This window comes from Antechinus flavipes, chromosome 2 (genome assembly GCF_016432865.1).
Source record: "Antechinus flavipes isolate AdamAnt ecotype Samford, QLD, Australia chromosome 2, AdamAnt_v2, whole genome shotgun sequence".
Classification (NCBI taxonomy): Eukaryota; Metazoa; Chordata; class Mammalia; order Dasyuromorphia; family Dasyuridae; genus Antechinus; species Antechinus flavipes.
Window position 1 is genome coordinate 452,842,034 of NC_067399.1, and position 16,402 is coordinate 452,858,435.

The 16,402-nt window shown below is 33.9% G+C and overlaps 1 protein-coding gene across 1 annotated transcript in view; it reads right to left on the bottom strand.

Moving 5' to 3' along the window:
• Positions 1-16,402, bottom strand: part of TBC1D20 (TBC1 domain family member 20) — a 50,938-nt gene that overhangs the window by 15,277 nt on the left and 19,259 nt on the right. Inside the window, exons 4-5 of the mRNA XM_051979461.1 lie at positions 3,489-3,675; positions 3,196-3,297 (exon numbers count right to left, since the gene is read on the bottom strand). Of these exons, the coding sequence (XP_051835421.1) occupies positions 3,196-3,297; positions 3,489-3,675 (289 nt within the window). The remainder of the gene's footprint in view (positions 1-3,195; positions 3,298-3,488; positions 3,676-16,402) is intronic.

Here is a 16,402-nt window from a genome sequence, read left to right on the forward strand (position 1 = left end):
TCAGTTTCAATTGATCAAAGATGGACAGAAGCAACAGCTACACCCAAAGAAAGAACATTGGGAAATGAATATAAACTGTTTGCATTTTTGTTTTTCTTCCCGGTTATTTATACCTTCTGAATCCAATTTTTCTTGTGCAATAAGAGAACTGTTCGGTTTTGCATACATATATTGTATCTAAGATATACTTTAACATGTTTAACATGTATGGGACTACCTTCCATCTAGTGGAGGGGGTGGAGGGAAGAAAGGGAAAAGTTGCAACAGAAGTGAGTGCAAGGGACAATGTTGTAAAAGTTATCCATGTATATGTTTTGTCAATAAAAAGTTATAATAAAAAAGAAAAGAAAAAAAAGAAAACTGTTTCAAGGAAAGCGTTTATAAACTATTTAAAAAGCACATAAATATCAGCTATTGTCATTATGTTTCACTGTAAAGCAAACAATTGGTGGCATTATGTCTCTAACTGGAAGAAAAATCTAAAAAACATGGAACAAGAATTAAAGTCAAAAGTTATTCTATTCCCAGCATTTTTTAGAGACAGCATCTTAAGTTACTTTCTGGCAGTAGTTAGATCTGTTATTCTGAGGCTTGGGTAACACATTCTCTTAAGCTAGGAAATAGATACTTTCAAAGATCTGAAGACTTAATATAACTAAAATTCTAAAGAAAAAAATTCTGAAGAGATGAAATCATCTTTCCAGAAATGACACTCAACTCAATATATTCAACTTTAATCTCACTTCCAATGTCCCACTGTCTTCTCTATCTGAGATTTCGCAAGGGCCTCTTAAATTCACTATCTAAAACAAACTCATACCTGTTACCCCAAGGACTTCTCTCTACAGCATTTCCCTTATTTCTCTAAAGGATACTTCACTAGTCACTCAGATCACAGCCTTGGATCCATCTTTGCTTTTTCCCTCTCTCTTCTCATCTCTATTCAATACCTAAGAGGTGTTGACAGCTCAACCTCTGTTACTTCTCTAGAATGCCCCTTTCTCTCCACTTGTATTATGTCAGCAGTTCTAGCCTAATCACTTCTTGCTTGGACTTTTTAAACTGACTTTGCAATTTCATTCTCCTCTCTCTCTAATCCATACAGGAACAAAAATAATATTTCTAAAGCATTAGTCTCTATTCAAAAATCTTCAGTGGCACTTTAATGCCTTTCAGATAAAATATAAGCACATTCCTCTATGAACTGGCTAAAACCAATGTTTCCAATTTCATCTTCCAATATTTCTGACTCTCTAAATTATAGACTTGCTGTTTCCTGAACTCAGTGCTGCTTCCCCTGCTTTCATGGATTTGTACAAGTCATCTTCCCCATCCACAATGAATTGCCTTTTTATCTCTACTCCTCAGAGAGAGGTCTCATCTTCCCCTTAAAATGTCCAGCTCAGGAGTCACTTCCTCCATAAATTAGAGTTTTCTCTGATCTCCTTTACTGCCACTTGCCCAAGTAATTAATGCTCTCTCTTCTTCAATTTACCCTGTATTTATTGGTCTGTCTATTATGTAGCAGTACCTACCCTCAAGAAGCTTGTTTTCCCTGGGAAGAAATTTTTACATCCAAGGGTTCTGATAAAGACCTCACCTATTATATATCCTCTCCATTAGAAAACATGCTGCTGCTGCTTCTTTTTTAAAATAATAGCTTATTATTTTCAAAATACATCCAAAGACAGTTTTCAACATTCAACCTTGCAAAACCTAGTGTTCCAAATTTTTCTCCCTTTCTTCCTCCCACCCTTTCCCTAGACAATAAGTAATGTAATATATGTTAAACATGTGCAGTTCTTCCATATATATAATCCATATTTACCAAGCTGAACAAGAAAAATCAGACCAAAAAGGGGGAAAGAATAAGGAAAAAAAAAAGCAAACAGCAGCAAAAAAGGTGAAAATATTATGTTGTGATCTATATTCAGTCTCCATAGTTCTCTCTCTGGATGCAGATGGCTCTCTCCATCACAAGTCTATTGAAATTGGCCTGAATCACCTCATTGCTGAAAAGAGTCATGTCCATCAGAGTTGATCATCACATAATCTTGCTGTTGTCATGTACAACAATGTTCTATTGGTTCTACTCACTTCACTTAGCATCAGTTCATATAAGTCTCTCCAGGCTTTTCTGAAATCATCCTGTTGGTCATTTCTTACAGAACAATAATATTCCATAACATTCATGTACCGTAACTTATTCAGCCATTCTCCAACGGATGGGCATCTACTCAGTTTCTAGTTCCTTGCCACAACAAAAAGGGCTGCCACAAACATTCTTGCACATGTGGGTCCCTTTCCCTTTTTTAAGATCTCTTTGGGATATAGGCACAGTAGAAACATTGATAGATCAAAGGGTATGCATAGCCCCTTGGACATAGTTCCAAATTGTTCTCCAGCACGTTTGGATCAATTCACAACTTCACCAATAATGTATTTAGTGTCCCAGTTTTCCCACTTACTCTCTAACATTTATCATTTTTTTTCCTGTCATCTTAGCCAATCTGAGAAGTATATAATGGTACTTCAGAATTGTCTTAATTTGCATTTTTCCAATCAATAGTGATTTTGAGCATTTTTTCATATGATTAGCAATGGTTTTAAGTTCTTTGTTTGAAAATTGTCTGTTCATATCCATTGACTCTTTATCAATTGGAGAATGGCTTATATTATTATAAAATTGAATCAATTCTCTATATACTTTAGAAATGAGGTCTTTATCAGAACCCTTGGATGTAAAAATTTCTTCCCAGGGAAAACAAGCTTCTTGAGGGTAGGTACTGCTATATCTTTTTTTTTTTTTTTTTTTTGCTTTGTGTTACCACTGTGTCTAACACCCTGCTTTGAGCAGAGGAGGTACTTAACAAATATACTAAATTTAATTGAATTAACTCTCCTATAGATAACACTCATGATCAATAGTGGTTTTTCAGGAAATATAAACAAGCAGGGAAATAAATCAATACTTAATTTGTAAACGCAATTTCTATAACTGGGACTGAGAATTACCTGGGGAAAAAACTTATGCTTGAGAGATTTTATGAAATTCAGGGGTATAATGAATTTATTCATCTTTTAGCATAAGACAAAATTGGACCCACCCAAGCATATTAATTAATAGTTTAAGATGAAAACGAAATAGATTTGGATTCCCTAAAGGGGAAAAGTTGGGGAGACCATGTTATATACCTCTGCATGAAGTCATGAAGCTCTGGATTCACCTGATCTATGATGGGCATCAGGTAGTTTAATATATGCTTGGTATTGTCCATTGTTGGGTCCATGAAATCCCTAGAGTGAGACAAGAAAAAGAGTTTGGTCAGGCCAAAACTAGATTAAGTCCTGCTAAAGGTTAACCTATTTAACAAATTTATTTAACAAATGGACCAGAAATGATCCCAGGGAGAAATCACAATTTTTTAATCAACCAAAACAGGGAGAAAATGTAACTCTCATTTTCTTACAGCTCCTGGGCAAAATACCTGAGATGGTGTGTAGAGAGCTTCTCCACTAGTGATGTTGCCAGCCTCTCACCCATAACGAGTAGAAATGTGACCACAATGTCATGGTAGCCCTGGTAGTAGTGCAGCTGGGGATTGCGTTCCAAAACATACAAAATGATGTCGATCAGTTCCTCTTGGAGCCCTTCTCTTTGTTCACTAGGCATGTCTGGAAATGGAGAGAGAGAAGCACATGGGCATGGCAGATAGCCAAAGCGCAAGAAAAGGAATAAGGACCAGAGCTGGATTGCGCAAGTACAGAATGGTGGCTTTCAGAGGAAGTGTATAATCAAGAAATGAATACCAATGCCAATATCCTACAAGGGTCCTTATGACTAACTCCTAGACCACTTGTAAAAGCCACCCAGCCCAATCCTACACCAATAGCTTCAATCAGTCCAGACAAAGTAGTCAAATTAGTTTTCTTTATGAGCAAATAATGACCTTTTGCTCCAAACTACTGAATGGGTTACTGCTTATTGCATAAAATTCAATTTCCTTAGTTTGGAAGTCAATGCTCTCCATAGCTCAACATCTTTATTTCAGCCTCTTCCACATAATTCTACTCTCTGCTTCAGCCAGCTAAAGTGGACTGCCCGCTTTCTTCTATTTGAAGCTCCCATGGTTTTCTGCTTCTGCACCTCTTTTTTCTATATTTCTTATGCCTGGTATGTCCTACTTCATCTCTGCCTACTGAAATATTACCCATTCTTTATCTCAGCTCAAAAGCCAAAGCCTCCAAAAAACCTTCTCTGCTTCTTTTCTTAAGATCTCACAGAATACTCTGCACTTCTATTCTATTTTATGTTATCATTATTTGTATATATAGGCAGCTAGGTGATCAAGTGAAATCAGGAAGACCTGAGTTGAAATCCAGCTTCAGATACTTAATAGCTATGTGATTCTTGGCAAATAATTTAACTTCTACCTGTCCCAGCTTCCTCAGTTATAAAATGAGGATAATAAGAGCACCTATCTCCCAGGGTTGTTGTAAAGATCAAATGAGATATTTATAAAACACTTTGAAAAACTTCAACTGATATATAAATACTATTATAAAAATGATTAATCCTATCACCCTACTAGAATGTAAACTCCATAAGGATGGGTCTGCAAAAAATTAAAAATATTTCCCCCATTTTCTAGTAGCATGTTTTGCATATAATATGTACTTAATGTTAAATTTACTAGGAAGCTTTTGCATTTAATCTCCAAGTCTCCTATTATATACACTGCATACACCATGAGGCATCTATACCATGGCTATGAGAAAAATTTGGAGGTCCTAGACTGGAAGTTATTACTGCAATGGAAGACTACAAACCAAGGCCAATAAGGCTGCCTGCTTCTCCGAAAATAAAGCACTGGAGGTAGGCATTATCATACATTTCATAGAATCTTCTCATTAGAAGAGACATTAGGGATTATCTGTTCTAAACCCTAAACCAGCATTTATGGAGCAGAACATAAACTCCCAGAGGGTAGCAACGATTTCTTTTTTGTTTAAGAGCCCTCAATACAAAGCACAATGCCTCATACAAAGTAGATGACTAATAAACAATACTTACTGAATATTTTTACCTTAGATTAACCATTTTCTATTAAACTCTAATTTTTCACTCTTCCCATCCCCTCCTTCACTTAAACCTTCAAATTTATTGCCTCCAATCCCTTGATCCCTACTTATTTTCCCAATCCAACTCACCCACTCTGGCTTGGCTTCATTCTATACTCCAGCCTTAGTCCCTAAAGTTGGTCACTTTCATGTTTCATATTTCTAAGATTCCTTATTTCCCTGAACTTCTATTGTTCCTATACTGCAATGTCCCACTCCCAGATTATCTCAATTATTTTATTTCTCTTTTCCTGTCACTGAATAGTTGAGTACTACCAGAGAAAGTAAAAAAAAAATAATTAAACTGGGCTGATTTCACTCATTACAAATTTATGCAACATAATTTCAACTAGGTCTTGATACAGTCTGACAAACCTACTTCAATCTTATTCACTCCTTATCTCATTCCCCAAACCTGTTCCAAACATTCTTTCCTCTTCTCTTGCATAATCCAAACCCCATTATCTCAAACTCATAGCAATCTATTTCACTGTGAAGACTGATGTGATTTAACATGAGTTCTCAGCCTGCTTCTAATATCTTCATATCTCAGCACTATCACATACACTACTTTACTCTGATCAGAGAAGATATATTCTTCTAACTGAAGTTAATCCTTTTGCCTACATCTATGATCCCATCCTCTTCTAACTCATATTCAGAATGAAAAGGAATCCAAGTGACTATGTAGTTCAACCCATACCTAGATAAGAATTCTACCTTCAATGTCTAAAAAGTGATGATCAAGCTTTTGCTTGAAGATCTCTAGTGAGGAAGAACCCACCAACTTCAGGGCCGCTTGATGCACTTTTGAATAGTGATATCTGTCAGGGAGCCCCCCTCCCCAATATCCCAACACAAAGATGCTCTTTCCAACTTCCATTCATATTACCTATTTCTGCCCTATGCAGAACAAATCTAGTCTTTCTTTACCCATGGTGAAAACTTGGTATTATCCAACTGATTTTCATATAAAATAAACTCAAGATTCATCATCATTTTGGTTGCTCTTCTTCCTATCACATGGTGCTCCAGAAATTAATGCAACATTACAAGTGTGGTCTGACTAAGGTAGAAAACAATCTTCTTTATTACTTGATGTTAAACCTCTCTTAATTCAATCTTTTTTTTAAAATTTTATTTTATTTAATAAAAACTTTATATTGACAGAATCTATGCCAGGGTAATCTTAATTCACTCTTAAGAACACACTAGCTTACTTGGCTGCCATATTATATCACTGATCCATACTGAACATACAATCTACTAAATCTTCCAGATCTTTTCCAGATAAACCATTCTTTGGCTAGGTCTCTTCCATTTTGTACTGCTGAAGTTGATCTTTTGGATTTATACACAGTTTAATTTAATTTAATCTCTATTAAATTATTTCTGCTATTTTCCTTTCCTGAAGTTCACATGGAACTTAGTTGTCTTCCCATGAACCTGTCATGTCAATACAGCTAGTTAGTAAACACCATAAGAATAGGAGTCACATTATATTTCTCTGAACATATTCTGTACCTTTAACATATTTCTTTAAAGAGGGGGAAAAATACACATGCGGACATGGACACGTGTGCACACACACACAGAGATTTATTTGATAAGCTTTGTACTCAAAGATGTATAAATCCATTGTAGTAGGTTTTTTCATACTATATTCAATTAAGAGTCAGAGAACCTAAGTTCTTTTTCAATTCTAATCAAAAACTGATTAAGTCGCTTAGTCTTTGTATGACCTATGGAACGGACTGTTTTTTTTTTTTTTTTAATTTAATAATTACTTTATATTGACAGAATCCATGCCAGGGTAATTTTTTTTTTTTTTTACAACATTATCCTTTGCACTCGTTTCTGTTCCAATTTTTTTTCCCCTCCCTCCTTCTAACCCCCCCCTCCCCTAGATGGCAAGCAGTCCTTTATATGTTGGATATGTTGCCGTATATCCTAGATACAATATATGTTTGCAGAACCGAACAGTTCTCTTGTTGCATAGGGAGAATTGGATTCAGAAGGTTTAAATAACCCGGGAAGAAAAACAAAAATGCAGATAGTTCACATTCGTTTCCCAGTGTTCTTTCTTTGGGTGTAGCTGCTTTTGTCCGTCATTTATCAATTGAAACTCAGTTAGGTCTCTTTGTCAAAGAAATCCACTTCCATCAAAATATGTCCTCATACAATATCGTTGTCGAAGTGTATAATGATCTCCTGGTTCTGCTCATTTCACTTAGCATCAGTTCATGTAAGTCTCGCCAGTCCTCTCTGTATTCATCCTGCTGGTCATTTCTTACAGAACAATAATATGGAACGGATTGTTAACTTTTTTTGTCATGGATCTCTTTGGCAATCTGGTGAAGTTTATGGATCTCTTCTCAGAATAATATTTTTAAATGCATAAAATATGTAGGATCACAAAAGGAAACCAATTAAACAGAAATAGCTGTCAAAATATTATAAAACAGTGAGAATTGCTAAACTTCTTCCTAAACTTATCCTTCTCTCTTTATTTTTGTTCCTGCTATTCCCAAACTGTCTTTGATCATAATTCACAACTGAGGACTTTGATTCTATTCTTTTACTTTCAATGTTATCTGTCAGTTCCCATTGATTCTATCTTGATCTTGCACCTCTTACATCTGTCTACCTCTTCTCTGTTTCCAATATTTCTACCTTGATACAGAATCTGTTTAGATAACTTTAAAAGCTTCTTTTTAAAAACTATTTATTAGACAAAAGCAAATTTGCTTACTAATGAGAGAGATGCTTATTTATTTTTACATAAAGAATTAAATCTTGTCAGAATATCGGATATCTTTTAGTGTTGCCAAATTTTTCATGACTCCTATATTATTATGCAATTCCATATGGGATTGAGACCTGGTTTAAGAAGTTTTGTTCTACACAAAGACTTCTTGATCTCAGCTACAGTGAAAGCGTTTTAACAGTTCTTCTTGCCTCTACTCTCTCTTACTTTCAACTTCTCCAAAACACTACACAAATAATTTTCCTTATATGTAGATCTCACCATGTTACTCTTCTACCCAAAATTGTTTAGTGCCTATTTCCTGAGTGAATTTCTTTGTCTGACATCTACAACCTTTTACAATTTCATACTATCTACTCTATCTTCCCACTTTTATCTCCTCTTCTTGCCTCCATATATTTTACTCTAGCCAAACCAAATTATTTCTTTGGTCCCTTCCCTAACCTGAATGTGTTCTGTGTCCTCCTGGTTCTGTGACTAGTATTTAAAGCAATCTGTACATCAGAAATGTAAAGTTTTTTTTCCTTCCCTTCTCCTTCCCTGTTGTACTCTTTTCCACCTTTTAAAATCTAATTCAATCAAACACCATATTCGAGGTAGTTTTCCCAGAGTCACTACTCAACAGTAACAACCTTCTCCCTGCCTTGGGTCTATTTTACCTTGTTTGAACTCCTTTAATGTTTTTACATGATATAGTAAACTGAAGTTATCTGTATTAGTACCTTATTCACACCCAAACTATAAATATGAGGACAGGCCTCATGGTTTTCCCCCTGTAGTTTTTTTTCCCCCCTCTCCACTTCTCTAATTGAATGAGAGCCAATAATTATTATATGTAATTACGGTTTCAAATGATAAAAATAGTATTTAAATCCATGTAATTATGAACTATAAAGTTCTAATATATTTAAATACAAGGATCTTGTGAGATTAGAAAAATCCTATTTTATATACTCCATGGAAGATAGTGAAATTTTCAGGTTTTTGGAACATCTGAGGGGCAAGACTATTTAGTGACTAGCACACTAGAAGCAGGAAACTTGTGGTTTTGACTAAATTTTATCATTTGTTGTGTGAAGTTAAACATGTTATAACTTTTTATAAAAGTTATTTTTTGTGTCCCTATTTCTACCCTGTGGAAAATCTAGGACTATCCATTGCATATAAATGTTTCCCCCTTTGTATTCTTCAAACTTAAAAAAGAAATGCTTGCACTTTTAGCCAAGATATAATTTATAATCTAAGTCCTATGGAAAGGGGCATCAAGTCTCAAAGCAATTCACCTAATGATGTTCTGTGTAAATGGAGGTTGTCAAAATGATATTTCCTTGAATGTAAACTGCTTACATTTTTGTTTTTCTTCCCGGGTTATTTATACCTTCTGAATCCAACTCTCCCTGTGCAACAAGAGAACTGTTCGGTTCTGCACACGTATATTATATCTAGGATATATTGTAACCTATTTAACATGTATAGGACTGCTTGTCATCTGGGGAAGGGAGGGGAAAAATTGGAACAGAAGTGAGTGCAAGGGGTAATGTAAAAAATCATCCTGGCATGGGTTCTGTCAATAAAAAGTTATTAAAATAAAAAAGTAAAATTTCTTGGCAAAGTAAAGCACAGGAGATTTGCAGTTTCAAATCTCTACTAACCCAAGATTTATTTCACGAAACGAAGAATCTCGGGCTTTGACAAGACCTCAGAAGTTAGTTCATTTTTTTTTTTTCATTCTGCATATGATTTTATTTTTTGGTTGTGTTTCAAGTGTGCAACAATTACCAGGCTTTGTTTTCTTGTTTATATTGCTCCTAATCTTATTGGAATGTTTAAACTATTCACATTTAAGATTAAGATTGTAAGGCTTGTATTTTCATTTATTTTTTGTACTGAATTTCACTCTCTTTTTAAATCAGTACTTTCTCCCGGAAATTAGTTTTAGTTATACATTTTGGTACTAATCTAGTCCCAAGATTATCTCCCTGTTCCCATTTATCTGCCTTATCGTAATTTGTTTTGAATTTACTTAAATTGCAATACATCTTTTTATTTATTTCTCCACTTTTCTTTTGAACCTTCTTTTCTTCCACTCAGTAAAGTTTGTGGTTAGAAAATTTCCTTCTCACTTACATGAACTGATGCTGAGTGAAATGAGCAGAAGCAGGAGAACATTGTACACAGCAACAGCAAAATTAGATCAATTCTGATGGATGTAGCTCTCTTCAACAATCAGGTGATTCAGGCCAGTTCCAATGATTCTGTGATTGTGTGATGACATCTGCACCCAGAGAAGACTGTGCAGAGTGTGGATAATAACATTTTCACTTGTTGTTGTTGTTTCCTTGCATTTTATTTTCTTTTTCATTTTTTTCCTTTTTGATCTGATTTTTCTTGTCCAGCATGATAATTGTGGAAACATGTTTAACATATATTGGATTACCTACATTATACATTAGTCATATTAATATTGTTTTACATGTATGTTTATGTATTGGGTCAATGGAAATATATATACATATATGTATCTGAGCATATATGGGTATTTATACATGTAACTCTACATGTGTGTATATATAAATATTTGTAGATGTGTATGGATGGGTCTGTAGTGTGTGATTATATATACATATACATTTTTTAAAAATCCATATATTGGATTACTTGCCATCTAGGGGAAGGGATGGGGGACAAGGGAGAAAAAAAATTGGAATACAAGGTTTTGCAAGGATGAATGTTGAAAATTATCTATTCATATGTTTTGAAAATAAAAAGCTTTAATTGAAAAAAATCTTTTTGCTTTTTAAAAAATATTCTCAATATTTAGCAAAATTGCTGGCATATAATAGATATTTAACAAGTAAAATAAATTAATTGACTATGATTTGACTTTTAACATGTATTAGGACAGGAATTATTTAAAGCAATACTTTTATAGGAAAGTGAGAACTTATAATTTGGGAAACAGAACATCATATTTTCTGAACAAAATGTTTCAGAAATCACAAATGGGCTGACTTGATTTGCTTGAATATAATTAATTGTGACAAGGAGAGATACTATATGGGACTTGTATAATCACTGGGGTGAAAAGGTGATATATATACACACACACACACAAACACTATAAATACACACACACATACATATAAAAAATAAATCAACAAAATAATAAAACATTTGGCTTTGTTTCAAAAAACAATGAAAGCAAAGAAAAATTTCTCTTTCCTCTCCAATTACTTAATTTTATAAATTAACATTCCTTGGCAGAATCTCTTTCCAATAAGTTTTTTTAATTTTTCTTCCTTATTGTTTTTCTTTTCTAGTTCATTCTAAATTCTATGACTGATGCCACCCACCCACTTTTTTGTGTTTCTGGTTCTGAAATTATCAACTTTAAGCCTCCTCTTTTATTTCATTTTTGTTACAGCATTTGTAGGTATTATCCCGTTATTTTATGCTGTACCTCATAATTTTTAGAAACATTATTTGATGAAGAAAATAGTGTCAAATGAAGCAATATCAGTTAGTGCAAGTTATTCTATGTTGCAAGTCTTGAAGTCAAGTTCTATCCCCTCCGCTTATCTTGATTTTGTAATTTTTGGTTCTATACATCTATTCTCCTACTTATACATCGCTTCTCCTGGAAATTTTTCTGCAGAGAAGTCACTTTTCTAGTGCACAATATCCCTCAGAAGAATCTTATGATGAATATCTGTCTTTTTTGCCAGTTACACTATTACAGTGGACAAGAACACTGGACTTGGAATTAGGAGGACCTGAATTTAAATCTGGTCTCAAATACTAGCTCTGTGACTCTGGGCAAGACACTTAACCTCTGTTTGCCCCATTCTCCTTAAACTATGAGGAGGATACTAATTTTATCTACCTCCCAGGGTTTTTATGAAGGCTGTATAATATTTATAAAGCACTTAGCATAAAATCATCTATAGTATGAAAAAATGCTCTAAAAACAATGATTAAAGAAATTCAAATTAAAGCAACTCTCAGGTACTACCTCTTACTTGTCAGATTAGGTAAGATGACAGGAAAAGAGGGGCAGCATGATGGTTAGAGCATCAGCCCTGAAGTCAGGAGAACCTGAGTTCAAATCTGGCCTCAGACACTTAACACTTCCTAGCTGTGTGACACTTAACTCCAACTACCTCAGCTTAAAAAAAAAAAAAAAAAAAAGATGCTAGGAAAAGATAATGATAAATGTTGGAGAGGATGTGGGAAAACTGGGATTCTAATGAATTATTGGTAGAGTTGTGAACTGATGGAGCCATTCTAGAGAGTAATTTGGAACTATATCCAAAGGGTTATAATATTGTGCATTACTGAATACAATGGAATATTATTATAATATAAAAAATGATGAGCAGGCTGATTTCAGAAAAGCCTGGAAAGTACATGATCTGATGCTGAGCAAAGTGAGCAGAATCAGATCACAGCACATAGTAACAGCAAGACAGTGTGGTGATAAAACCATGATACTTAGCTCTTCTCAGCAATACAGTGGTCCAAGACTCTTCCAACTGAGTTGGGATAAAAAATGCCATCTGCATCCAGAGAGAACTATAAAGATTGAATATGGCTAGAAGCATATATTTTCACCTTTTTTTTTGTTTGTTTGTTTCCTTTTTTTTCATGTTTTTTCCCTTTTGTCCTTATTTTTCTTTCATAACATGACTAACATGTTAGGAGATAGATTTTAAATGATTGTATAGGTATAACCTACATCAGATCACTTGCTCTCTTAGGAAGAGAGGGAGAAAAAATAACGGAACTCAAAATCTTACAAAAATGAATGCTGAAAATTATCTTTACATATAATTGGAAAAATAAAGTACTATTAAGTTAAAAAAAAAAAAAAAAGCAAACACTTAGCACAGTGCCTCTGGCATTTAGTAGGCACTTAAATGCATACTTCCTTCCTTCTTTCCTCCTTCCTGCACTCCATAGAAATGTCTTTAGTGGCACCCTTTTCTTCAACCTTCTGGGCAAGACCTTCTTTTGAACTATATTATAATGGTATTCCACTATATTTAAACACAAGAACTTTGTACATAAGATTCCCTCCTACCCTTTTCCAATGCCCTTTTTTTCCTTGTTCATAAAACTTTTTAATATTATTCCTATCACAAAGGACAATGGTTCATTTATAGATGGCCAATAGATGAGTCTTTGGAATATTAATTCAACTCTTACTCCTTCCTATCTTTTGATTTTTTTTAATATTTCTATTTAATGTTTCTAGCCCCTTGGGTTCTTTTTCTTCCCAGAGTATTTTTTCTAATTATAATAAGGTTTAATTCTATAGATAGCTTATTTTGGGTTGTAGATTGAACTCCTTTATTTTTTAGAATCTAGTATTTCATTAACTTTTCCAAGGTCTCATGAATGAGGAATCCTGAGTTATTTGAACATGTTGTCCCTTTACATCAAAAGGTCTTTCTCTGAAAGCCTTCCACCTTCTGAAATTTATTATTTTTGAAATTTAAATTTACTAGCCTTGAAGTATCAAGTGGGAGATTTTTCTTCTACTAGCAATCTCTGGATTTGTTAATTCAGGGCTTTGTTGTCTTTTATTTAAAGTATTTATTCTAGCAGTTAAAAAAAATTTCTTGCAGCATGGTATTGAGGTTTTTTGATTTGTCATGTTTTTCTGAGAGTCTGATGATTCTTCAATCATACCTCTGCATCCTGTCTTCAAGGTTAAATTCCTTGGCTTGTAAAGAATTCATCGGGGCAGCTAGGTGGTGTAGTGGACAGAGTACCATCCCTGAAGTCAGGTAGACCTGAGTTCAAATCTGATATCAGACACTTAATACTTCCTAGCTGTCTGACCTTAGGCAAGTGCCTTAACCAAAAAAAAAAAAAAAAAAAAAGAATTCATGCATTTTATTCCTGCTACCCTTTTATATCTTTTCTGCCAAATTTTCTTTTACTTCCTTACTTTTTTTGTTCCACATCTGTCATTTTTTCCTGTTTAAACTTTTAACTCTTTGGAGAGAATAACCATCATCATGTCTTTTAAATTCTGTTCCTCCAAATTCTGCAATGAGAACTTTGATTTGTAATCCAATTTAATTCCTTAATTCTTCATACTTTCTTCTAACAATCTTAGTTATCCTTTTTAACAATTCTGGAGTTTACTATAGTTTCATTATCTCTATGGAGTATACAAAATTTTCTTTTTGATCATGGAATTCTGGTCTATTATCCTTTATGAGATAATAATTGTTCATGATATACTGGCTTCCGTTTTTACACACTCTTCCTTCTATTATTATAAGACTACTAGTTTATCTGCTTCAAAGTTAGGTTTTCACAAGTTTCTCTGTCTCTCCTCCTCTTCTCTGTAGTTTCCCCAAACTGAGTTATCAGTCTCTAAGTTGGGAGCACAGGAAACCCCAACGTCAGGAAAAAACTCCAGAGAAAAAAGATTTTGTTGCTGCTAACCTGTAGCTCTATATTGCCCAAATCTTTCATCTACCCTTACCTAATTGCTTCAATTGGAGATCATGATAAATCATTGACATGGGAGCTTGGGCAGAATTTTCTCCACAACCAGACCCTAAAGCTTATGCCTGCAAAACTATCTGCATTGTTTGCACCCCTAGGGTGGGTGTATTAGAGGGATGCTGCACCCTATGACTTTATTTTCTCTTATGTTAATTGTCTTTGTACAACATTTGTCTTACCTTATAGTTTAAAGTACACACTCAATATCTTTATTTTCTCTTATGTTAATTGTCTTTGTACAACATTTGTCTTACCTTATAGTTTAAAGTACATACTCAATATCTAACACATAAATTTTTTTTGGAGGCTTCAGCTTTGGAGTTAACAGAAATGAAATATTACAATTCACTGCCAGTAATATTCCAATGTGCTTCTGGAGTTCTGAATCCTCTCTATTGTATAACATAATTTTCAAATGATAATCCACTGTTGGAAGAGACATTATGCTGGGGGATGGATCAGCCACTTATGTCATTCCTTCAGTAGTCAGCTCTGTCACTGGACTGGTTTGGTTCCATGCGCCCTTCTTCTTCCTGTTACTTTTAATTCAGGAAGCATGTCCTACATGAACTTCAGACTGTAATGCCTTAAGTACCTGTACTACCTTACTGCCAGACAAAGAATATAGTTTTAGTGAATAAGAAAGCAGGTGATATTGAGGCCTGAATAGAACAGGCAAAAAATTTAGACCAGAAATTTCATCACTCTCTACCGCAACAAAAAATGGTGTATGCTTGAGAATACATCAAATGCAAATAATCTATACTTACTAAAATAATATTATTAACTAAATAAATTATTAATAGTTGAAATAATGTTACCAATCATCATAAATTAATGAATGAGAAATAGAACTGGGAAAGAATTGTCTACAGCATTTATATTACAGACTAATGATGTGTTTAAATGTTTCTTAACCTTTTCTGGGTCATGGACCTCTTTGGTAGAATCTTTTCTCAAAATAATGCATAAATAAAATGCATAAAATAAAAGGTATAATTATAAAATTACCAAGGAAACTAATCATATTAAAATATAGTTATTAAGATACTTAAATTCGCCCCCCCCAAAAAAAAACAAAAACAAGTTCATGGACCCTTGGTTAAGAACCCTTGGCTTAAATGGAAGAAGAATAATGGAATAAATAGATTTTGTGATCAGAAGCCCCCCTAAAATCTTACTATAACACATATCATAATGATTTTGGTTTCTCAAAGACTATGACAAAATTGTGGCAAATCTTACCAGGCTAAAAAAATTTCAAGCATTGTATCAATGACATTTTATTTTTTGAAGACTAATTTAAGTTAGAAGAAGATTCTTTACCAATTTGCCAAAAATGATTAATTTTTTTTCCATTATGATAACTCTTTAAGACTGAGTTAAAGAGGGATTGAAATCTGTGTTGGTAGAGGAAATATTCACCATTACTGAAATTACAAACCTCTTGTTTAAAAAAAATAATTTATTAAGGAAGATTGTACTTTTATGTTCTATACCAGGTAACTAGGATGGGAAAGGAAAGAGAACTAGGGTATATGTATGTATCCGTGTGTACACATACACACTCTCACCCACAGAGGCACATATTTTGTAGATTTATTCTGTGTACATAAGAAAAAGAATGCAGTCATGAAGAAACCCTTTCAAAAGATAAACAAAAATCAGATCTATTGTCATTGGTTGTCTGTGTAAAACCAGGAGATTTTCTTGGCCTCATGACCCTATATAAAAAATTCTACAGAGAATGACAGAAGATAAAAACAGAATTCTGGCTTGGGTTTTTCTTTCATAAAAGTATTTCTTATTCTTCCAAGAATATAAAGATGACTATAAGCTCTAAATAAATAAGACTGCATATAAAGGTGAAGTTTTATTGAAATATTCAGCTAGATAGGATAAGTGGCTTCTTAAAGTACCTGCGCATCCCAGAGTCACAATTTAGACACTAGATAACATGATCTAAATTTAATCAACTTAAGGTATTAACAG